The sequence below is a fragment of the Etheostoma cragini genome, chromosome 19 (genome assembly GCF_013103735.1).
Source record: "Etheostoma cragini isolate CJK2018 chromosome 19, CSU_Ecrag_1.0, whole genome shotgun sequence".
Taxonomy (NCBI): domain Eukaryota; kingdom Metazoa; phylum Chordata; class Actinopteri; order Perciformes; family Percidae; genus Etheostoma; species Etheostoma cragini.
Genome location: NC_048425.1, coordinates 12,187,349 through 12,212,058, shown reverse-complemented (window position 1 = coordinate 12,212,058; position 24,710 = coordinate 12,187,349). Strand labels below are relative to the sequence as shown.

The following is a 24,710-nucleotide window of genomic DNA, read 5'->3' as shown; positions in this document are numbered from 1 at the left end:
AAGGAGGCTGCAAAAGTTGTTTTGTTTTAGATCAGAATGGACAAAATGCAAACCTATGGCCAATAAGTCAGAGCTTATCAGCCAAATTGGGACTATAACAGAGAAGTGTCCTGTCCATGCTGACTGAGACACATGTATTCACTGTCTGCAAAATGAAAGGGCACCTCTCCACTTTCAAGAAATGGTGATCAGAAAACTGAAATATTGTCTGGTGAATGCACACCAAAGACTACAGTAGGAGCTTTTCATGGCAATGACATACTGTACATGGAAGCTAAAGATGGCCGCTCACTAAGCTTCATTGATTATATTATTGTACTGTAACATTTTGACCACACTTGGTCTTTCTAAGAACTTGCCTTGAGATTCTATTTCTGCTAATTCGTTAGCAAAAAGCACACTTCCCCAATATTAAGTTTGTCATCATATAAAGATAAGCTTTCGCTCTAAAGTAGCCACGTTGTACGTGTCAGCAAGAAACCCGAAAGAAAAGGCTGTCACAAGCTCACTGCATGTAGTACGAACTCACATCTATGTGCAACCTGCAGGAGACCACAAATAGGCCGCCTTTCCAGAAAGATGTATTCATGTACCTTTTCATAGTATTCACATTCAGTGAAAGTTTTACATAGTGCTAGCCCGCTGCAGGAGGAACAGTACTGTAGATGGTAAAAGGCTCAAGTCGATTAGATAGTTCTCATTGGACCCTAACACCAAAACCACCATAACTTTAGGGGCAGTTTAATCACAGCTCATAAATATGTGCAGTTCCTGACATTGCTTTATAGGATTTGGGGGTTTTGGTTTATGGTTGTGTTTAGAAGTTCTTTCTAGTTTCTTTAATGACCACCTTTTGGTGATGGTCTGCCTAAATTAAAACAAATGGCCTTTGTTTGATCGTCTGATCGTCTGATTATTTTCAAGGTTTTGACTGTATACTCTGTCATGCATTGTGCCTGGATTATTTTCACTACAGGGCGTTATTCTTTTAATGGTAACACAATTACAGCAAAGACGAGAGTCTAATCTATTGACATATACAGTATATCACATGTTTTCATAGCACTCTCCATGTGTGCAAGTGCTACATAGTGGTGCGCTCTGCAGGCCAAACAGTGGGTGTTAAACGCTGTTAAAGTGTAAGGTTAAATGTGGTTTGATGCCCTTTTTTAAAGCAAAGGTAATCCTCCCAAAAAAATGTTACTTAAAAGACAATTTATTAACCCACAGTTCATATTCAGTGTTAAAATACAAATCTGAGAAAAGTTCAATAAATATATCAAGGATCATGTAAGTTAAATGAAAACTTGTAAGTTCTAAGTATATATATATATATATTTACTGTACATATACTGTATATTCTAAATACTTAGAACTTACAAGATCCTGAAATGTCACAGCAGCTGAAATATAACCAACTAAATGAAGGAATTTACAGAATGAATGAATGATAATCCATTTCCTTTGCACCTCAGACAATTAATTGGATTGAAAACAGTCAACACACACAACATGGTGGACACTAAGAGTTTGTATGGTGGAGTCCTAAAAACAACAATGAACAGAGAACTTTCTTGAAAAAGAACAGTGGCTATTGGTCAACAATTTACCCAAACCTGAATAATCTCCCCACTAGCAAGACTCTATGTTCAACAAACACAAAGAGGGACACTTTTTGTTAGCTGCGGCTCCCGCCCCAGTCATCGGGTGACATTTAATGAGGAGTGTGGCTGATGTCGCCCCGGTTAAGAAAGGGAAACTTCGCCAGACAGGGACAGAGAGGTTGTTGTTCTATTTGAACAATTTGATCAAATTCACGTCCCTGAGCTCGTGATCATTAGAAAAGAAAGTACTTAGCGAGAGAGAAATGGGGAAAGGATGGAGAGAGCGAGGGAGAAGTGGATTAAATGTCAGTGGGCAGTTTTGGAGGTCCGCCGGTCAAATTCTCTTCAGAGACAAAAGTATCGTTGTGGATGTGATCTGTGAATGCGGAAGTCCTGTGACATCACAACATCATGAAGTCACAGGGTACTATTAGGTTCAACAAGGGGGTGGAATGGCGGGAGGCTGATTAGGCCTGTGTGTGTCTGTGTGTGTGTGTGTGTAGATAACAAAGCTTCTCGACGAGGAATGAATTAAGAACAGAACTGATGGATGGGCCTAACTGACAAATACGTGGGTATAAACGAAAATCTAATTAAATGTCTGACCAGTGATGTCACTACATGAACTTCCTCTCTCGACAATAAACAAAGTGATAACTTAACTTTATTTTTTACAACTTGTACCTTTTTTATGTCAATTTTAAAGAACATGCTTTCTCTCGTCTCTGTTCTCCTTTCATCCGCCCCCTTCACGCTGTCTTTCAACCCCCAGAGAGAGGGCTCGCTGTGGAGGTGAAGGAGAGCAGAGAGGCCCCTCTGTGTGCTGCTTTATTCTCTCATTAAAACAGTGAAGCTGTGTTCAGACCTAAGGGCCAAATGGAAATGGAATGTGCATATGTGTGTTTGTCAATGAGTCCATATGTAGTGTAGTACCATAGCTGCAGTGTGCATGCTCTATTGTGCCTTTATCATTATTTTGGAAGCCGTTTCTGCCTGTTTCTAGATGTCTTATGTCTCTCTCCCGCTTTTTTTATTGTGTGATGTGGACATTTTGCTGCCTCAGCAATCTGAAAGTGGCAGTGAGTTGAAACTTTCCTTTCACACTCACTCTCACACACACACACACACACACACATGCACACACACACACTAATAAATACTCACACACCAAGGCTTGTTAAATTCAGGTCTAGGTAATATTGTTTGTGTGGTGAGAATAAATAGAGATGAATTAAAGTATCAAAAAAAGCTGCTACCACCCAGAGAGTACTGTAGAACAGTGTGTGTTTACGTGCAAATTAGAGCATCTTCCCCTCCTTTAAAAAGTCTTTAAAGCATTTATGAGATGCCTGATTACTCACTTCCTTTACAATGGGGATCGATTAGCCAAATGTGTGTGTGTGTGTGTGTGTGTGTGTGTGTGTGTGTGTGTGTGTGTGTGTGTGTGTGCGTGTGTGTGTGTGAGCGTGTGCTACCACTGGAAAGCCCTTTGAAGTGGCAGGTCAGGATGCTGAAGGATTTCAAAGTGTGTGTGTGTGTGTGACTTGTTGAGGAAGCACTACACCGCCTATCTCTCTCTCTCTCTCTCTCTCTCTGTCACCTCCCTGTCACTGTGTTGCTCTCTCGGCCCACTGTCTTCCGCTCACCCCCCAGTGTTCTTACTGTATTACAATGGAGTCCTCATCATCATTGTGTTCCACCTGTAGAGCAGCGGACAGGGCCCGGCGGCTGCCACTGCTGCTGCTGCTGCTGCTGAGGAGCTTCAGGGCCGGACGTGAGGCCTTAGCAGGAGGAGGTCCCAGGGAGGAAGAGGAGGAGTGGGAGGACGAGGGCAGGGGAGCCACAGTGGCCCTGACCTTGTTGTTCATTCCCAGCTGGCGGCCGTGGTTTTGTGGCTGAGTGGAGACAACACACAGCCTTTACAATTTAAGTTTAAGATTTGAAAATGTTGCTTAGAATGATATTGAAACAACTAAATGTAATGGTTTCTTGAATAGAATAATATAGTCCGAGCTGTCAGTTCTTGGATTTATAAGAAAGACAAGAAAAGAAAGAGTGAGATAAAAGACAGGAAGAGGAGGAGGCTCTGAAGAAGGTGGAACAAAAGAGATAAAGAACTAAAGAGGTAGAAGACATTAATAGGGCAAATACAAACACTATGTTAAGAGTTAAAGGTTAAGTTCTACTGCGGTGAATAAAAAGACAGTGTGCCAAAGAACAGAACAAAACAGAAGCAGAGCAGGCGAACGTTTTCTCCGTGTTTTGCCGCTGAAGTGAACTATTTGCATGTCAGCAGCCTTATCAAGCCTGATGAGTCACACTGCCAACAGCAAAACACTCTCAGGTCACAGTCGGCCTCAGAGGATGTAACAAAGCAACATGAAATGTTAAGATCTTTCACAGTGTAACCTTGTGTGTACACAAAGGACAACTACAGTTCCCATAATAGTTTAAACTAGTCCCACTTCAAGTAAAGCAATGGTAAAATGCCTAAACATTGGTGCATCTGATTCCATTTTCTGACAGTTTTCAGGTTGTTTAGTGTTAAAACATTAAGGTTAGATGATGTAAAATATGTCACACAAAAACTTTGCTAAAATATTCTGATAAATGAACATAAAGAGCTGGTTTATGCTCTGTGTATTTCTGGTCTAAATTATCTCTGCAGAGGGTAGGGGCTGCCATCTACTGAGTAAATACAGAAGTGAGACGTGAGGAGGAAGTTGCATTAGTAAAGAACACACTCCCTGCACTAAAAACTAAATAAGGTTGATAAAAACATTATTCCTGCTTTGTGGTTTCAAATTGCTCTTGACTCATGCGATCAACTTTGTTCATAGTCATAACTATTGTGCTTGTTTGTGTGAGCAGCACATTGTGACCTTTGGACTGCCATAAAGCTGTTGTGTTTACCTGCCGCGGCTGCCTGCTGGCTGTGCCTTTAAGACCCTCTAGTGGCTGGGACTGGTCTCTGTGGGCAGCAGCTGGCTGCAGTCTGGAATCAAACATCATCAATATCATGTCATCGTTAAGACCTCTACATCCGAACACTGCTCTAACATTATCACACGGGGTACACGGATGTATTTGCATCGTGGCATCCGCCCCAACTGACCTGTATGGGTATCGTGGCTGTGAGAGCAGGCCTCTACTCTTCAGGTGCTGGTACAGGTTACTGCTCAGAGACAGAGGGTTAAACACACACTCCTCATCCAGCTGAGTGAGACAACCCTGACAGAGAAACAGACAAGAAACATCAACAACTTTGGTAACGTACAAATAAACCCATTGAAACTCAATGACAAGGAGTTACGCACATAGAAGGCTATATCCTGTTCAAAATATACATGACCATCAATATCTCATTCTGGATTGGAATTAAAACTTTTAAAATAATTCCCAACTTCAGACAAAAAAAAACAACATACTTATTATAGCAAATAACTGTGTAGGACAACAAAATGTGATAAAAGTAATCAAGCATTATGTCCATCTCTGCATCTCTGCTTTGAATCAAGAATCAGAGGTGTTTCCGTTCATTGTTTATGGGATGAATATAAAAAAATAGTAAACTATAATATGGATTTGTGGTGATTTATTAACTATAATTAGTGTGTTTAAAAAAATATATTGTTTATCCACACACGTAAGGTATATTTGTACAAGTGTAATTGTATCTGAATTTGTCTATAATAATAGTAACATAATATATTTATATATATATATATATATATGTATAGATTTGTGTGATTTTGTATAATTGGTTCGAACATGAATTCGGATAAAATGGTCTACATCCCATCCATAGACCAGATAATACTTCACATAAAAAGTTTTTCATATTCAATTCCTGGTATCAGTATACACATTGGCGATATATATATATATATATATATATATATATATATATATATACAGATATAAATATTTCTATATCTGCTTTTGAGTTCTGGATGCCTCAGTCTACTTCTTTAATTTGTTTGTAATGAATATAATGAATGAATGAACAATCACCTCACCTGTATAGAGTGCATGGCATTGGGTGCAGGTTCCTGAGTGGCGGAAGGTAGAGTGCACGGCAGCAGCAACTCTCTGGAGACCACAGGCTTCAGCAGGAGGCAGAGGGACGGGGACGGCTGGACGATGTAGTGAGAATACACACCTGTGTTGTAGACACACACACACACACACATACACACACACACACACACACACACACACACACACACACACACACACACACACACACACACACACACACACACACGCGGGGTGGGGGGGCATGTGAGTTTGCTCTCAAGGACTGATCAATTCACATTGCTCTCCCTCTTTCTCAAACAAGCATATGGACCTGAGCCTCCAGCTGTAGACCTCTGTGCCGGCTCCACCTGCAGCAGCAGGAACAAGTCACGACTCTGAAAGAGAGAAAAACAAATCTCACATCAAACACTTCCATTCATTTGTATTGCACAGAGGAGTACTGGGAATGTTAGATGGTGCAAAAAGCAACTCAAAGAGCAAATCAGAGGATTCAAGAGTGGTGGAAATAATAATTTTGTCACTCAAACTTGGTTTATACTAAATTTATATTAAATTTAATCTGTGAACTTTTATAGATTTCTAAATAAAAAATCTAGTCGTCACGGGAGACTTTAGTCAATTACTGGCCACCTCAGAGAGAGAGTTCTTATTGGCTGTTTTGCACATGCATTGCCTCTGCAACAAAAAGGGGATAAGGAGAACTGCAGGAGAGCTCTCACTCTACTCCTGTTTTTTGCATTCTACTCACTGCGACTTTAAATGAATGAATCTGAAAACTTTTCACGGACCTCCTAGCCGAGTGCCACGGACTTCTGGGGGTCCTCGTACCCCACTTTGGGAATCACCGATTTGGTAAATTATTATCACAAGCTTTGTAGCATGAAGGTTTTTACAGTGAACAATCTTCTATTAGGGCTGCACGATATGACCTAAAATAACAATAAATGAATGATAATTAGTCTCGTTATTCTAAATCATCTTTTCTGAAGCCCAAATGTTTCTAGACGACAGACACTGCGGGTTTTTTGGGCACAAGTTGCTCAGTTGAATCAGACTCGATGTTTAAATTAGCCTCCATTATGCTTTCCATGCGGCTGCTTGGTCCGGGCAAAGTCACATGACTACACACGTGGTTGAATGTAGGCCTATCAACAGGAATAAATTATCACAATCCTTGTCATGGGAAAAAATGTTGATAACAGCTTCAGAATTCATTGAGTTAATTAATCATTAATTAATTAATCATCCAGCCCTAACTTCAACTGTTCTATTCTACTCTTGTGTTAGTACTATTAGTACTATTTTGTCAAAAGGCTGGGAGCAACCTGGTTTCTGGTCTAAATTGTAAAGAACACTTACAAGATTACAAGATGAACAAACATCGTTCATATTCACATAACATCATAACACATTCCCACACCCTGAGTGTGCTGCAGAGAGCATGGAACAAGTTGTGGTTGGTCTCCATTTCATCCCAGTCCAGCTGCCAGCAGGTGGTGGGGCGGATCACCAGCGGCAGGCCGTACAACACACTCTCACACACTCCGTCTGCACGCAGAGTCCTAGAGCGCGTGCACACACACACACACACACACACACACACACACACACACACACACACACACACACACGGTTAACATGCAGACCTTTTCTTCCATAACAACTCTCCATAACAAACACTCTTTGCCATTACGTGTAACCACTGGAAGTGTGGCCTAAACATGTTGAAAGAAGACATCCATCTTCTCTAAACTCCTGGAGAATACTAAAGCAGTCTGTATGCAAAAACCTGTTCACATGCAATACAAGCAGTGCTTGCCTACGTATGTTTGTGTGTGTGTGTGTGTTTTGGAAGGACTGATTTCAGCTTTTAAATCACACAGCTATTTATACCAGTAAAATGATCAACCAGTAGTACGAGTTGTTAAAAAATGTATTAAAAACAGTGTCAGTATTTATAAAGAGACATTAATATGGATCCATAAAGACATAAAAGCATATGAAGACATAACACAAAGTAAATTTTTTAAGGATTTACAGCTCTCAGTTAGATATTTCTGGTTTGAGTTATTAGATAGACCTCACTGTAATTAGTCTGACCTAATTCTACATGTCTTTTAGACGGTAAAAGATTTAATTCTAGTCGCCGGTCTTTGTAAAACTGAAGAGATCATGTTTGATGAGGGAGACAGGTGACAAGAGGGCTGATGAGGAACAGGTGAAACACATTTGGCGAGGCTGACAACCACAAAGGCGGGAGGCAGGAAGTCAAACAAGAATATGACACAATATTGAGAAGATCCTACAAAATAAAAAAGGAAATAGAACAAAACCCAGGATCATGACAGGAATAGAAATATATGCAAAGGAATGTGTGTACTGAATTTGATTCTAAGATAGTTGCTTATTTAACATGTTTTGTTTAAAAATAGAAAAAGGAAGTGGGAAGCAAGGGGTACAATATATACAAAGCTTAGGACACTAATACATACCACTGTTACCATGTCCCAAGAGTTTCTACTAAATGAGAGGAACAACATTCCCTCACAAACAAGTTAAGGAAACTTCTCAACTTTTTTTTGAGCATTGAGCAATGCTTCAGCCCAACTCCGGTTATTCGGAGTGTTTTCCAGCATAGCAGAACAAAGCCGACTCTGATGTGAAGTTTTATCTAAGAAACATTCCACTACTCCCTGCTTTCAGAATGGGGCCATTCATATACAGGCAGAGTTTTACTGGACACATTACACACACATTACTGATGAGGCATGCGCACATAGTCTCTCACACACACACACACGCACGTGTTTCATCTCTCCCTCACTCTAACAGGGAAGCATAGATGTGACTGCGAAGATGGTGAAGGCAGACTGATCTAGACACTCCCTTTAAGGTTTAAACTTAAGAGAAAAAAAGATGTTCATCATGTCGTCTGTCGCAGACTTTGTACTTTGTAGTTCTTTTTTTCTTTTTTCATTCATGCTACTTACTATGCAACACATTTCCTGCCCTCTTAGGAGCCTGTGGGATTTAAATCAGACCACTTTTAACTAGTTGTGGGAAAAAAGAAAAAAAGTATTTTGTTATTCCTTTTAAGTGAAGCTCAAAAAGCGTGTGGATAGATCTGACTTGAAAGCAACAGAAGGGAACTTTTTTTTGCATCAGCACTGCTCCTTACTTGATTGCTTTCAGTTTCCGTGGTGGTTGGCTCTGATTGGCTGATCCCTTTGTGACAGGCAAGAAGTCCCGGACGCTCTCAGTCTTCACTCCCAGGTTGGGGTTAAGGGGGATGAGGGCGGGGCTTATCAGACACTCCTGCATGTCACACTTCACGCATACTACACAGGTGACAAATGTCATGCAAACGTGTGAAAAGACATCACATATTACTGTACTACTGTACACAATACTGCAATATGTTTGTGTGCAGTATCAGTACCTGGAATGGGATTGTCCAGGGGGTTGGGCAACAGGAGGTGGAGGTGCTCTCTGTCTCCACCCTGCTCTTGAAGCCACGCCTTCAACACCATCTCCATGGCAAACGTGCTGTTTTCTACCCGCTGCAGGTCGACTTCGGTTCCCAACATCAGAGAGTCTGAAAACGGACACACAGACGCATCAATATTTGGATTACTCTGCTGACAGACCAGCAAATAGCCAAACATGTTGCTTTCCAAATCCATGTTTTACACACAGATCAGTTGCAAAAAGTACATTCTTGGGAGGGAAAATGAAACTTTTCATGTATGACCACTAGGAGGAAGCAAAATTCAATAAATTAAGTTTACAGTACATGGCCTTAGTGACTTGTTAAGAAACCGACGACTCTTTGAAATTGGTGTCATCTAAGGGGTTTAAGTGTCTCTGGATCATCCAAAAACCGTCTAGATAAGAAGGCTTGGCACTGATTTCCTGAGGTGAAGAAGTCAGGCTGCATTTGGGATGTGAGACAGACTATGCAGAGAAAGCGCTGACTATATTGTGATCTAAAATCTGCTGCTTTTTTTTGGCTATTTTAGAGATGGTAATGTAAATCTCTAAGTCTCTCTTCTCTCATTTTCTGTAGGTACAGCACACCTTATCCAAGACAACAGCAAGCATTTGCTCTTCTCTCATTTATCATTACAGAAAAGACACCCCATGGACCTGCCTTACCTTTGTGTCCTGCTCTCTCTCTCTGTCCTTGTCCCCCAATGTCCATTTATTATTGCAAACTAGACACAAACCTTACATAAGGCCCCTCTTCTCCTGTCCCCTCTATCTGGTCTTTAATAGTTAATGACCCATCAGGAGATAACTAATGGGACTAAAGGGAGAGGAGAGGATTAGGTGGAGGCCCTGCGAGAACGAGGGTAGGCATAGATGGAGGAGAGAGGCTGACAGAAGGGGGGTTAAGGCCGAGAAAGAGCACAGAGGATGGATGAAGAACAGATAAAGTATCTAAACTCTTCCTGTCAGGAACTTTTAGAAAGAAAATGAGAAACTTTAAATTCCTAGAATAAAATATGTCATTGCTACTTTCATCTATCAGAGGCTGCTACAGTACAGAAGCTATTTTTAGTTTCCAAAAGTGCCTTATCCAGAAATAAGTACTTCATCTGAGGGGAAAGAATTGTGTTTGCTAAGCTTTTTGCTGATGGACGTTTCGAGTCAGGTCCCTGCTCAGTGATGGCAAGAAGGATGAGACAAAGAGAGAAGATTACGTGGGTACCAAAGCATGTATTGAGAGCACTTCTGCTTTGTGAGTCCTCCTGAAGTGAAAAAAGCATGTAAAGTCAAGATGCTTTGCTTTCAACTCTGACACGTGTCTCACAGCACTTGCTCTTAATATGGATTTAAGAACTAACGGAAATTCTCTGATACTTTGGATCAGCAGTAAAAGAAGAGCTGTGTCCTACTGTATATATATGCTGCCTTACTGGGCGACGATTGAATGACTGCAGAGACCAAGTGTAAAGAAGGGAAAAGGAGGAAGGAGCCGAGATCAATAATAATAAACCCAAAATAGTTAGAAAAAGAGACATAAAAGTTGAGGTAATGGGCCTTGCAAGAACATGTATATTCAAAGGAAGAGGACAGGGAAAAGAAAGAAGGGATGAGTTATTGCCTTTATGGAAACAGAGAGATAAAGTAAAGCAGGGTTGAAGCAAACCAATCGCCATTCCCTCTGATAATGTCTGTCTGAGGAATAGGAATGAAGAGAGGAGGAGACAGAGTAAGTGAGAGAGAGGAAAGAAAAGAGAGAAAGAAATATGGAAGTTGGTGTAGGGAAGAGAAAGGAAGAAAGACTAAATTGCACAGAGAAAAAGCAGGAGGAAGGAGAAAGGACAAAATGAGATAGGGAAGAGATGGATGGGTATGGAGGGTGACGGATGATGTCAGAAATGCTCCTACGTCTGTAATTAGACCACAAAGTATCTGTGAGAGAGAGAGAGAGATAAAAAAAAGCGAGGAAGAGAGAAAATGAGTGGAATAACTCAGGACAGTCTATCGCATGTGTGTGAGCTGTACATTACTGACAGAGAAGGATAGGTGAGAGTTAACCTCGACGTGTGTGTTCAGTAAGACAGCGAGTAGCTGAAGTGAAGCTACACTGTCTTATCTGACTCCATGAGGAATGTGTTTACACTGCTAAATTCTCTCTTATTCAATCTTTGCAGAGTTCATTAAGTGTGTGTTTACTAAAGGTATGCGAGATAAAAAAAAAATCAATTACGTGTTATCATTTGTCCGTTCTGCGCCCCTTGGTCTATATCCTTTCTTTCTTGTCCTGGTCTAGAGATTAAGAAACTATTAAACCCCTGAGCCAGTGACCCATCCCTCTGACCTACAATGCTCCTGCATCTCATTAGCATGTCCTGTGTTGTGTGTGTGTGTGTGTGTGTCTGTGAGTGAGTGTACCTGAGAAGATAGAGTGTGACACACATGCTGAGGTAAGGGTGCAGGGTGTCAGCTGGATCTTATTAGGTAGCTGTGTATGTCGTGTGTTGTAAATACAAAAGAACTCATGTCACACGTTTAACTCAAACATGAATGCTTTAAAAATAAATAAAGGGAGATTTCATGCAGTAGCATACTGTATGGGCGGGGGGGACCTGTTGTTTTCAGTTATATCTTCCTTAACCACAAGGCCCCAAGCCTCTACACTGCATCTGTTGCAACAGTTTAAACCGTTTAAATCTTAATGGCAGGAACTGAGTACCCGCTGCTGACTCATCACATCCCTAGAAACGCACACCCTTCAAAGGACGGCCGCTAACGTCTTGCCTGCTTGTTTTTACTTTAGCATCTCCCCTTTGTCTGATGATTGGAGAGACTTTCCTATTTAGAAAACACTCATATAATTGCAGATGTTGAGTGATGTTGACGCACACCTAAGACACAACCACCTTGAATATTTTTTGCTTTAGCTGACATCTTTAATGGTGCTGTGCAACTGCTAAATCCCTGCTTGTTGAAATACAATTTGAAAAGGGCAAACATATTTGTGATTCATCTCCACACACATTTACCCACACAAATAACCTCAAAACACATTGTGATTAGATGGCAACGTAATGAGTTCAATTTTGCTGTAATTTCCCTAAAGACATTCTTTTTTTTTTTTTTGTTAAATGAATGACAGATTAGCATTTTCAGTGAAGGTTGGGTTATATCTCACCTTTTCCAATGGGGTAGGGCTGCCGCTTTTAATTTGAAAATTGCCTGTGGGGACTAAAATAAATATTCAATCTGTAATGATGTTTCTAAATTCAAAATGAAGGCCAATTTATTTTGATCAATGTACTTGTTAGTTGTATATTGTGGATTTTTTGGAAAGGTGATCTACAAGGAGAAATCTGTCTATGGCCTTGTACAGCTCTGAAACCCCAAATACATGAGTGCATCTGTTTGTTTCTTTACGACCAGCACTTATTTTTTGGTTTGGTAATAATTTAATTATATGTATACATCACTATGGGGAGAAACTACATTCATTGCTTTCTGTAACAAGATGTCGTTCTCCCTCAGTCTCTCCTTCTTATTGATCGTCTATTTCTTTGCTGACCCTCAGCTCTCTCTATCCCACCCTGGCCCTGCCCAGTAATGTTTCCTTTTACTCTGTGCATTAGGAAGACTGCATTGTCCTTATAACCATCAACCAATGTAACATTAGCCTTTATGGGGAAATTAGTGACAAAAGTGAGCTAATGCAGCAGAAGAGGAAGCAGAGCATTACTCTACAACCCTGTTTCCTCTTTCGGTTCATTTAGATATGGATCAGCTTTACCAGGTGCACATAATGGACACTGTGCTGAATAGAGAAAGGAAGCTTTTAGCCATCCCGTTGTCCAATTCCAGAAAGAACATGCTAACAGAGAACTACTTTGGCTATATTACTGACAGATGAATAAGAAAATCCCAATATTTTTTTCTTACATAATTATTTTTCTATTGTGAAATAAAAAATAAAATCACAAGTTGATTTGAATGATGAACCATCATTACTTGGTCCAGTTCAAGGTCTTTTCAAAGCCTTTTCATCCATTTGTAAGAACTTAATTTTTTAAATATGGATTAGAGCCTTTCACTGATAATATCTTGTCCAATGAGGTCAGAGGACAGACACAACTGAGTTGGAGCTTCTATATCAGTGATACTACAATACAGTGAACACTTACAGGGCTTGAGCCCTCTCAAAATGCACAATTCAAGTTTATTACAACTTGGGGCATCAATTCTATTGGTTATGATAGCATTGTCCTCACCAAGTTATTGCTTTCAGGTAACGTTTTATGATTGAAAATAAGTTTGACTTATTGTTATTGTCTGTCCACACTTACATTATATCTGTAGTGAAGACTTTAAAGCAATTAATTAAAACAGTATGTGTAAGTGTATTTATTTTTTATTGTACACATGTGCAACCCAGCAGCAACAAAGATCTTTACAACTACAAAACCACAGTTTCAAGGTGGACACCCAAGATTAGTGTCGCCAATTCAGTATCCAAACAGATGTCTCCCTTTCTGTTCCTAAGTTATGGCGTTGAGTAATGGACACAAAAGCATATTGAAGAACCTTATGATTTTATGGGAAAGTTGATCTTTGACCATTTGGATATTTATAAAATGTCAATTCTTTATAATCTTATCTTATTAGACTATTTGTTTAAAATGTTGCAAAATGTTATGGCCAAAAAGGCTTTTTGTGAGGTCACAGTGACGTTGACCTTTGACAACCAAAATCTAATCGGTTCATCCTTGAGTCCTACTGGATGTTTGTGCCAAATTTAAAGAAATTCCCTCCAGGGGATCCTGAGATATTACAGTCACAAGAGTGAGACACACATTAGAAACTTTCTCTCAATTCCTTAAGCAACTTTTATTATGTAATCCAAAAAAATAACCTCACTAAATTGCAACCAAATCTGTGAATTTGAAATGGGGTAAGGCAATGCTGTAAAATTGTATTCCGACACAAACTTTACAAAGTGTACATAAACATGAAGGAAACGTTGATGAATGTATGCCTGTGGAATTTCCGTCTGATATCCATATTTAACATTCAAAGCAACAATGACAGCACACACACACTCTGTCCTTGTCTGTCAGTGTGTCTGTTAGTGATGAATAGCTCATTGATGTAGTTTGAGACTGGGACAAATAGGACATTGATCAGCTGGTCTGAAACCCAGGCGCTCGACACACCAGCGGTCACGTGACCTAATTGCCTCGCAGTCACTTCTGATAAAACCATGCGGTCATAGAGACAATTAAAGCAGACGGACACTTGAAAAGAACAAGAGGGACGAGGGGGCGACAACAGCACTTTTATCAGGCCATCATCACTGAGGAAAAAAAAGATATATGGCGACACATACTTTACAGAAGGTCAAAAAACGGGAAGATCCTCATTAGGCGCGTTACCTCATTCTTGAGTTTCTGATTATGTGCATATGCCATTTCCAGTGTATGCTAAATGAAAACATGTTTTGGAAATAGATAATAATCACAACTACTATCAAACCAATTAAATAAACCTTGGTGGTTGCAGCCATGTTAATCCAAAAAAATTAAGTTACATAGAGCTTGATCGTCAGACGGAGAGAAGTGAAGGGAATATGTGCTAAGGTACAGTGCTATTGAGATTACATGTTCAGTCTATATTTTTGATAATTTCATTAGTGTGTGAATTCATACAGTAATTAAAAACCTTAAAATGCAATAAATAAGAGTTTAAAAAGGGATGTTTGATCTCAATTTGTACTAAAATATTTTACATTAAAACTATTTTTTGTTTACATTTTGTTGTTCTTTACTACAATGCCATTTTTATGTTGAAGTCAAAGGTCAAAAGACCAGAGTTTAGCAAAGGCCACACCTGTTGCATTGTGGGTAAGAAGGAAGACAGCTTACGTGGCTTCAGAGGAAAAATATACGGACTCAAACAAAGGTTTTGCAGGGGTTCAAGAGGCGCACACGGTAATTGTGCTTTTGTATTTCAGTGTTTAATATATGTTGTAACTTCTTTGCATTTAATCCCTTATTGTACTGTTATGACGCTAATATTGTGGGGCCCGTCTAGTTAAGGAAACGTGTTTAAGAGACTGTAAAATATATTTGACTCCTTGTATTTTATGTTTATTTTCTTTGTAGTTTTCACAGTGTCTTACGGTGGAAATGTGGAAATCAATGATCAAAGGACATCTGTATGATGCATCAATTGCATTCAATTGGACCAGTGTAGTTACATGCCTGGTTTCAAGCAGAATCTGGAAATAAAGTTAGGTTGAAGAGAATGACATTGAGACTCAGAGGATGGCAGCTGGAAGCCTTCTTTGAAACACTTGAAAAACGCAACAAGACAGAGGATGAGAAGAACTCTGCAGACAGTATTAATATGAGCGATAGGAAATAGAAAGATGGAAAAAGATGATTGAAAATGACCCTTTTTTTAAGAAGTACACTTTTTTGAGGACCTAACATCATTAATTGTTTATTACAGTTGTACTGTATACAACAGTTATAGTAAAGGTTCACACTCTCATGCACTTTTGAGAGAAAAAAAAAGAAAAAGAGAGGAGCCAAGGAGGAGAGAGGATGATGGGAGAGCAGACCTGTAAAAGACAGCACAGAGAAGAGTTGGGTGCTGGGTGGACAGATTGGAGAAGTGATAGCGATTAACAAACCTCTCAAAGGAGAAGGGAAGAGTGGCTTGAAAGCTGAGAGAGACACAGTCCATCTGTGTATGCTCAGATACAGAAAAAAAGACTGGAACATAGACAGAGACATGCACAAAGAGCAGTGATGTTGTCCACTTACAATCTGTGATTAGAAAAATAGAGAGAATGTAAGAGAGGAAATTAAAAGACATTAGAGAAGAAGTAGAGATGGTAAATTGTTGGGATGTCTTCCAGTCACACCACAGCACTGACAGTGCTCTTGTTAAGGTGTTTAAAGGCATCTGCTTAAACACAAATAGTGGCTAAATGTTAGTCTTACTATTATTGGATCTCATTGCTGCCTTCATCATGGCTGACCACAACATATGGGTGCGTTCCATTTGTCCTCAGAATTTCCGATGCTCCATTTTGGGGCCTCTTCTGTTTGCTATCTATATCTATATCTATTTGCTTTCACTAGCTCAGATTATGGAAAACTAAAAAGTTGCCATAATTTTGCAGCCGACACACACATTTACATTGTTTGGGACTGAGTAGGCCAGTGAGCAAATCAATGAATGGATATGCAAGAACTCAAATAAAGACTTGTCCATGCATTTATCTTTAGCAGACTCAACTGGTGTAACGTTGTCTTTACAGGTCTCCTTAAAAAATATGTTTTATTAATTACTTATTTCCCACACTGCTCTGTCATTTTTATTCTCGTATTTTATATCCGTCATACTCTATTTGAGCTTGTTTTTATTTTATCTTCAATGACTGTTTCTATATGTATGTAAATGTCCTTTTGTAACTAATCTTTTGCATTTTGTCTCAATGGCGCACTTTGAATTGCCTTGTTGCTGAAATGTGCTAAATATGTAAACTAACCTTGCCTTCATGAGTGAGAAATTAGCAAAAGAGTGAGAAGAGGAAGAGAAAGTGTGTCATTACAGAAGAGATGAGAAAGTGATATTTGAAATGTAGAGACTGCCTAGGAGATTAAATGATGTTATATAGATCGTTCCTTAAAGTGTTTGGACTAATTTTGGTGCTTGTTAAGACATAAACTAACTGCACGCAACTGAAACAGAAAATTGGTAATTAAGTGTTTAATTGATGTTTTGTGACGATAAGACAATCACAGCAGGTTAAATATTTCTGCAGTGAAACCACAAAAATGAAAACATTTAGTATATTTGTAGCAACACAAGCATTGTGGTACTGTGTACTGCAAAATCTGTCTTTCAGTAAGTTGGCTGGCAACCAATTTTGGTCCAGACGGAAGACAAGGGACATGTGATGAAGACAGAAGAGGAATATGGTTGACAGAACAAGATAGTGGCAGACAGATGAAGGTATAGGAGGAGAAAAGAAAGAGTAAAAACACTCTCTGGGTGTTTAATATCTGTGGACCCCTCTGAGGAGTCCTTTACATAGTTTTTTCTATACTTCTTTTTTTACTCACTCTCTTGCTCTTTCTTTTAGCAACCATCTGTTGTTCTGGAAGAAAGAGCAAGAGAGGGGTAACTGAAACAGCTCTCTTGGGCTAAAGAACCAGCAAACTGCAACCACAGGAAGACTCCACCTTTTAATGCATTGGCTGGTTGGTATCAACTTTTTAGTTTTCCGTTAGAACTATGTCTGTCAGGCTATACTATGAGATTAGTTTTCTCGTGACCTTCTGACAAATTGTTCTGAAAATGGTGACAGTAAAAAAGAATAGATTAAAAGATGTTTATGGCGGCAGATTGGCAGACAAACAAGTTTTAAGGAGGGTTTAGATCAATAATTTCCATGTGTGCATCATGTGGAGCAAACATCCATCTTTCAGAATGGGACTAATAGGTTCCATATCCTGGTGTGAAGAGTGATGCCGGTCTCCATCTGTACGACCACCTGCTGCTCAACCACCGTCACACAGAGGTGTGAACAGCCTGACCTTGGCACCGTGTGTGTGTGTGTGTGTGTGTGTGGCGAGATGAAAAACATGCACGCCTATAATTCATGCATCCTCATATAATTCATGCAAAACCATAGTTATATATAAATAAATGAAACTGTGAGAGGAAGCACAGAATTGCAGATTGCTGCAATTGAATGTATGGTCAAATAATCTGAGTGTGTGTGCCGCATGCTTCCTGTCTGTGTGAATGTTTTGCAGTAGCTGTGCTTGGGTGTATGCGCATATGTCAGCAGGTCTGGGTGGGGTTGCCGCCGGAGCACTTCTGTGCACTTTAACCCACCACACAATAAACTGAACTAGCTGACTGTGATGGAAAATTGACTAAATGAAAGATACAGAGCGAAAAACGTAAAGAGAGCAACCTTGGGTTCAACGACTGCAGGTTTGGTGTTGTAATCTTAGCTGAGGAGGAAAAGTCTGGTGGAAAGTTGTTTTTACACAGAACCAATTACACAAAAATGTAGGAATGGTGTTTATTAACATCTCATGGGAGTTGAGTTTATACTGGAGCTTTCTGCACAAGATTGGTGAACTCAGCAAGTAACTAATACCATTAATAACATCCTCTAGTTACTCTCAGGGTAACATGCTACACAATCACGGTGAAATTACACACTAATTCAAATCTTTACATTTACTAAAGAGGGGATTCTGTAAGAACTAATTACACCAGACAGTGTTTCCCTGTTGAGTTGCCGTGGAAGGATGGTAACAAAAAGACTCAACTTTAGATTGACTTTTGAATACATTTGTGCACAGTGTGAGTGAATTTTATCCCTCATCACTTATGTTGAAATATTTTTTTTTTTAAAGCTGAGCAGATTAAGGCTAATGTTCCGATAATAACAGTTGCAAGCGTTTTCTCTGCAAAAGCCTCTATGCAAAGGCTCCGTGGTTGTTACTCTGTAATTCTTTACTCCTTTTGGAGTGAAGAGACGTTGCCTCTGGGGGATCGATGAAGTTTCACATTATTATTGTAATGTTATACAAGAAATAGGGCTCAGCGTGAGTCCTCAGGATGACTTGTCCCACCCTTTCATAAACCTTGGCTTTGGGCCAGTGGATTATAATCCTCCTCTCAAGGGACACAAATGTTCAGAGTCATTATTCTTGCAACTCAAAATGGATTTGTGGGATGTATGCTGATCCAAGTGCAACTGTGTGTGGTGTGGAAATGGCTTAAGTGTTCTTCAGAAGGCAAATACGGAGAAGGAAAACACTTCTATACAAAGAGAGCATTAAATATTCAAGGTGGCAGTCACCAAGATAAAGCCCAGTACTGCAGGCAGTGTAACAGTTAACATGATTACACAATACAGAACACCGACAATCTATGGCAACGGATATATATTCAAATGTGATCTGATGTAGACTGTATAGACTGAAAACAGGCTCCCCTCAATGGGTGTCATTTTTTATCTTTGCAACATTAACATGCTGAACTAATACCACAGTGGCTGCCTAACATATTTTTGTTTCATGTGTAAAGTTAATGTTTCAAAGATTTCAGCTACCCAAACACATTTGCAGACTTGTATTAACGTAGCATTTTATTTAATTGAGTTTAGATACAATCTAAGCAAACCCACTTAAAAAAAAAATCACAAGAGGTTTAGGCAGAGGATTACAAAAAATCCAGGTTAATACATCATAAATATATGGTAATACAAGAGAGATAAAGTGAGAAGAAGATAAAAGCAGAGAGGAGATGAAAATACTTCACAGAAAGTCTGGAAATTACGAGGGAGGAGAGAGCTGGAGACAAAAAACATAGCTGAGAATTTCTCTTCCTAAAATGACATGTAGGGAAAGAAGGAAAAGGAAGGCGGTGGAGGAGGAGAAAGTAATTAAGTAGCTGGAGGGAGAGGAGATGGAACGAGGAAAAAGTCATCTCATCTCTCGTTGGTGGTTTGATAGAGGAACGCAGATCCCGTGAAGCAGAGAATGGTTCAAAGAAAAGTGAAAATGATATGGGAACATTACATTGATGAGGACACACACACAATCACACACACACTGACACACACACACACGGAGTGAAGGTGCAAATAGAGACACTCGGGAGTCACTCATATATAGCCATATAGCCATATAGCCATATAGCCATATAGCCTCATTTATAGCCATATCAAATAAATGGTACACACAAGAGTTTACAATAGGTAAAAAAACAGACAAATGCACACTCAGTTACATAAACACAAACACATTTTGCTCTCTCTCTCTTTCTCTCTCTCTCGGTCTTACACTCCCTATTTTCCTGTTGTCTTTACTACAACAACTGTCCTGTGTCCAGTGTAAAAGCTCCTTATCTCTCGTACCAACAGGACAGACACATAGGAAAAGAAAAGATGAATCTGAAAGGGAAGACATTGAGCCAAACAGTGGGCAGTTTTGGAGGAGAGAGAGAAAGACAAGAAAAGGAAGAGAGAGAGATTGCAAGGAGAGGATTAGGGGAGATATAATGGGCTATAATCCTTTTCTATTAAGAGACGGATCCAAGAATTGCTGATGGGGTGTCAGTCTGAAAGAGCTATTTGTCCAAGATATGAGTCTGCTTTTAGACGGCTTCTACCTTTAGCTGACTTGTCTCAGGAAAAAAAAAAAAAAGATCAGCTCTTTTTTATCTGTACGTGGTTTTATGAGCAATTGTTTTACCTCTAAATGACAGACAACACTGAGGTAGCGTTTACAGTTCGATGGCCTGTAGCAACGCTTTGAACCTCCTGGAGGAGCACAATGTCTACAGAGCCTAAATGTGTTTGTGTTGGTGTGTGGATGAGAAAATAATGTTTACCCCAAGGCTCAGTAGCTAAAGTAGAGAAGCAATAAAGGAGATTATTGATGTGAGATGGATGGAGGACAGATCAATGACGATAATACACAACCTCCAAAGGCAATCCAAGAAGAAAAAAACATTCTGCTGAATGTCTGAATAGAAGAACGGCTGTCACTCGAAACCTGGATTTGGGGATTAAATATTTGTGGATGGAATGACTGTGTTGTCACTTTGAGAAGCATTTGCAAACTAGGTATTTGAATGGAATAAAAGCTTTGTTAAAAGCTGAGAAAGGATATGAAGAAGACTAAAACAGTTTGAATGAATATCTGTCAAAACAGGATGCTGTGGAAACCGATTTTGGCAGCAGTTTGAAAAGGATTTACAGGGCGTTTTTAGAAGCACGCGCCACAATGTCATAATACTGCGACATTGTGGCATCTGTTGAAAAACCCTGGCCAGCCACCATTGAAAAATGAAACGTTTCCTCTTATTTGGGAAAATAGGCATGTGAACTGTTTCAACTCTACCCCTCAAAGAATCCAAATCAGTAAGAACTGGAATTGTAAGGAAGATTCGGAATTGGAATCAGACTTGTTAAAATCCAAATGATCCCATCCCTACTCAGCGCTTATCTGTTGTTGAGAACTTGATCCCCCTCTCTTTTTTTCTGAATACACATCGCTGCCTGCCCATTGCTGCCAACGCAGAGGCGATATTTGTGGTTGAGCTGCAAACACAGGCAGGGGTCCAAAAAAGGCTCATCCGGCCAATCGTTGCAGAAGTGCGTATGACCGTCTGATTGATTGTTTTGGAACATGCTGTATGACGTATTTAACTAGCTTAAATGTTTTTCGCTCACTGTTTGCTCTTTTTCCCCCTGCTGATTCTTGCAACACTAAATTATATTTGCCAAATTGTGCACAGGTCAGGATGCCAACTTATCAGCAGCATGAAGGGGATGTAGCTCAGTGGTAGAGCGCATGCTTCGCATGTATGATGTCCTGGGTTCAATCCCCAGCATCTCCATCTATTTAGAATGTGATGTAATAGTTGTTCTACTAAACATTTGCTCCAAAACATCAGATAAGAAAAAATGCACTAGTCAATGAGCCAGCATTAGGGTTTGTTAGGTATGGAGATTTTTCAAAGAGTGTCTCAGTGGAAATGTCTATTTCTGATGGTGGAACAACTTCCTACATGTGAAATCATTCATATGCCAACTCCCACTGATTCACAGACATTCCCACCACTCATAGACTAGATCTGCTGTCTTCAACAAGGCTGCATTCATTCAGAACAGCTTCACAGCTGACTGTGTGCAGATGTGAAATACTGTAAAGAAGTCATTGTGTTTCCGATGTTGTGTTAACTTTACATGTAGACACCAGATAACAATTATTATAGGCTTACTGCACAACTACTGTATTTTTTGTTGCTGGATATATAAGGAATTTTACAAACAGCAACAGTAACATTAGCTGTTATAAAGCTGAGATATATGGACAGTGGATGTACACTACTAGCAAGGACACAGAAATGCCCCTCAAAGCACGAAAAACTTAAAACGTGCTGCTGTTCTTACAAGGATTCTTGCTGTTACTTTTTTATGTAAAACGGGCTGGTTTGAAGAAAGCTGAAGATTGTACTTTAATTTACACACTATGACATTTTACCTGTTTTGCATGAAATGAACTGACAAATCAAACCATAGGCAAATGCTTTAAGGAGGTGAGACAGGCACGTGATATGTGTGAAATAGGGGTACTTAACAGCACAGGGGATGTAGCTCAGTGGTAGAGCGCGTGCTTCGCATGTATGAGGTCCTGGGTTCAATCCCCAGCATCTCCATTTAGTTAAAACATGCAAAGATCAGCATGGAGAGCTGGTTGAAAAACTGTGTGTTCACTGGAATTGTCTTGTAACATTTAAAATTGATTGATTATTGACCAAACTGAATAGAAGACAACATTTGAAGATGCAGTAAAGTTAAAGCTGAGGTAGTACTGTTGGATATGACAGCACAGGGAAATCATTACTGTTAGCTTGCATGAAGATTCTCCAGACCTAAAGAGAAAATTGACCCCAACAATTTAATAACACAAGACCACTAACAACACTAAGACTTGTTGCTTCTTTAAAAGCTGTCTAATCTGAATATTGGATTATTGGTTGACATGATATGGAAAGCAGACAGCTTGAGGGTGAGGTGGAGTCAAGTGGATTGGTGGTATCTGACCGGTTTATTCTGTATATTGTATGGAGGTTTGGGTTTAAGCAGGCTCTGAGAGACAGAGATGGAGAGAGATGAAGTTTCGAGGAGAGGCCAAGGTATTCGTGGGTGACAGTCAGATTGTAGTAATCTATCACCGTAGCTGCTCCAGACGGTGTCTGTGCGCATGTGTGTCTGCGCACACATGCATGGCTGTCTGTCACAGTGGGTGTCCTCTAGTGCTGACGATGACTTTGCAAAAAATAACTCCTCTTACTGGCAAAACACATGCTTCTTTTTAGAACTCCTGATTCTGCCTCAAGAGTAAATATACAGTAAGCTTTGTCTGGTGTGTTTTTGCATAAACGTGTGTGTATAGTGTGCCAAATCAAGATCATGGAGGAGACACAAACACACAAACACATGCACACACACACACACAGACACACACACACACAAATGCAGTCTGGCAAGTAAAAAGATAATTGAGTTTCGGCCTAATGCCAGCAACGCAGTCAGCCTCAGGTGATATCACTGAATCTCCTTGGCCTCAATCAGGCGATGAGCCAGAGGACATCCACACACCTACTGATACTGTTATCAACACCTGTCTGTCACTGTACCTGTCTGATCTACTTTTTTTATCAGTCTGATCTTCTCTTTATTTTTCTATTCCATTCTTTATCAGCATTTCTCTCTCGCTCTGCTCCAACACAATGCTTATTTCTGTAAAAAAACAGTTCCCTGGCCCCTCTCTCTTTGGCCCCTCGTCCTCAACCTCTGCTTCTGTCTCTCATCATTAAGTTCTGACCATTTTAGAAAGTGATGGCTGTAAAGCCAACATCTGTGAAAGCACTAATGAATTGCATCAGCAGAAGGGTCAACAGAGACATAAATACAGCGTTCCAAACATGAAAAGAGTTACTCCCCCTCTAGGACAATCAGTAACGACATTGGTGTGGCTGATCAGCCTAGCATCCCCTTTTGGCCGGCCAGTGTTATTTTAAAAATGCAAAATTTCCTCTACTGTGCACTGTTTTGTTTGAAAGAGTCACATTCCTGGGGACTGAAAAAAAGCTAACACTTATAGACCATACATTTTGTCTGCAACAGTTAGTATCTGTCTGACTCTTACGACGCAGTATCCTACGTGTCTACTATGTGGCAAAAAATACAGTTATAACTACTAGTTTTTGCAAAAAGTGGAGATAAACAGACAGGAAATGCAGGGAGAGAGACATGCAACAGCCCTGAGAATAGACACTAGTCTTGGGAAATAGAAATGGTTCATGTTTGAGCATGTGCTGTAGCACATTTTTACTTATTTGTTGATATTTAATATGGTGAATAAAGCTTATGATTATTACATCATCAATATTTAAGACTAAAGAATCGAACTTGCAACTTTGTCCTCACAAAATAGTGCCTCTGCAAAAGAGTGTTGCACAACTTACAGATTTAATTTGTTTCATTTGTAGCTAAGGGAAAACATTTCAATTACACATTCATCCTATGAATATAAACAAAGGAAAGGAATAGTTGTTGTCGCTGTCTATCCCTAAGGAGCCAGTGCATCCAGTGTGGGAGAACTTGTATAATCTGTTTCAGTCAACAACTTTTGGAAAACCACGATACCATAATCATCCCTATCTCTGTCTCACTCTGCTCCTCTCACTCTATGTGCCTTCTCTCTGGCTCCGTGATCTTCTCCCTGGTGCTCAACTGTACAATTAAAGAATAGGCCCGGGGATTCAAGGATACACTGGATGAGTTTCAACAAAAACAGGATGCTTCTCAAGGCGTTGGCCCTTAGACAATCGCACGCATGTTTGTAATTTTAATAATTGTGAGGACCCTTGTTGAAACCAAGCATTTCCTCGCCCCTAACCTTAACCATCACAACTGCATGCTTAGTCTCAACCCTTAACCTGGTTCTTACCTTGACCTAATGACCAAGTCAAAAG

The 24,710-nt window shown here is 39.8% G+C and overlaps 1 protein-coding gene and 2 non-coding genes across 4 annotated transcripts in view; 2 read left to right on the top strand and 1 right to left on the bottom strand.

Annotated features, from left to right (window-relative positions):
• Window positions 1-1,222: 1,222 nt before the first annotated feature.
• The window catches only part of m1ap (meiosis 1 associated protein), a 34,149-nt gene continuing 10,661 nt past the window's right edge, over window positions 1,223-24,710 (bottom strand). Inside the window, exons 6-13 of one of the 2 annotated variants that reach the window (XM_034856952.1) lie at window positions 9,085-9,240; window positions 8,824-8,983; window positions 7,066-7,207; window positions 5,956-6,019; window positions 5,624-5,766; window positions 4,720-4,835; window positions 4,518-4,599; window positions 1,223-3,499 (exon numbers count right to left, since the gene is read on the bottom strand). In XM_034856952.1, the coding sequence (XP_034712843.1) occupies window positions 3,263-3,499; window positions 4,518-4,599; window positions 4,720-4,835; window positions 5,624-5,766; window positions 5,956-6,019; window positions 7,066-7,207; window positions 8,824-8,983; window positions 9,085-9,240 (1,100 nt within the window). In that variant the 3' untranslated portion in view covers window positions 1,223-3,262. The remainder of the gene's footprint in view (window positions 3,500-4,517; window positions 4,600-4,719; window positions 4,836-5,623; window positions 5,767-5,955; window positions 6,020-7,065; window positions 7,208-8,823; window positions 8,984-9,084; window positions 9,241-24,710) is intronic. The other variant, XM_034856951.1, reaches the window with a different exon arrangement.
• Window positions 21,492-21,563, top strand: trnaa-cgc. Its single transcript has one exon. It is a non-coding gene; the product is annotated as a tRNA-Ala (tRNA).
• On the top strand, window positions 22,314-22,385 carry trnaa-cgc. The gene has a single exon. It is a non-coding gene; the product is annotated as a tRNA-Ala (tRNA).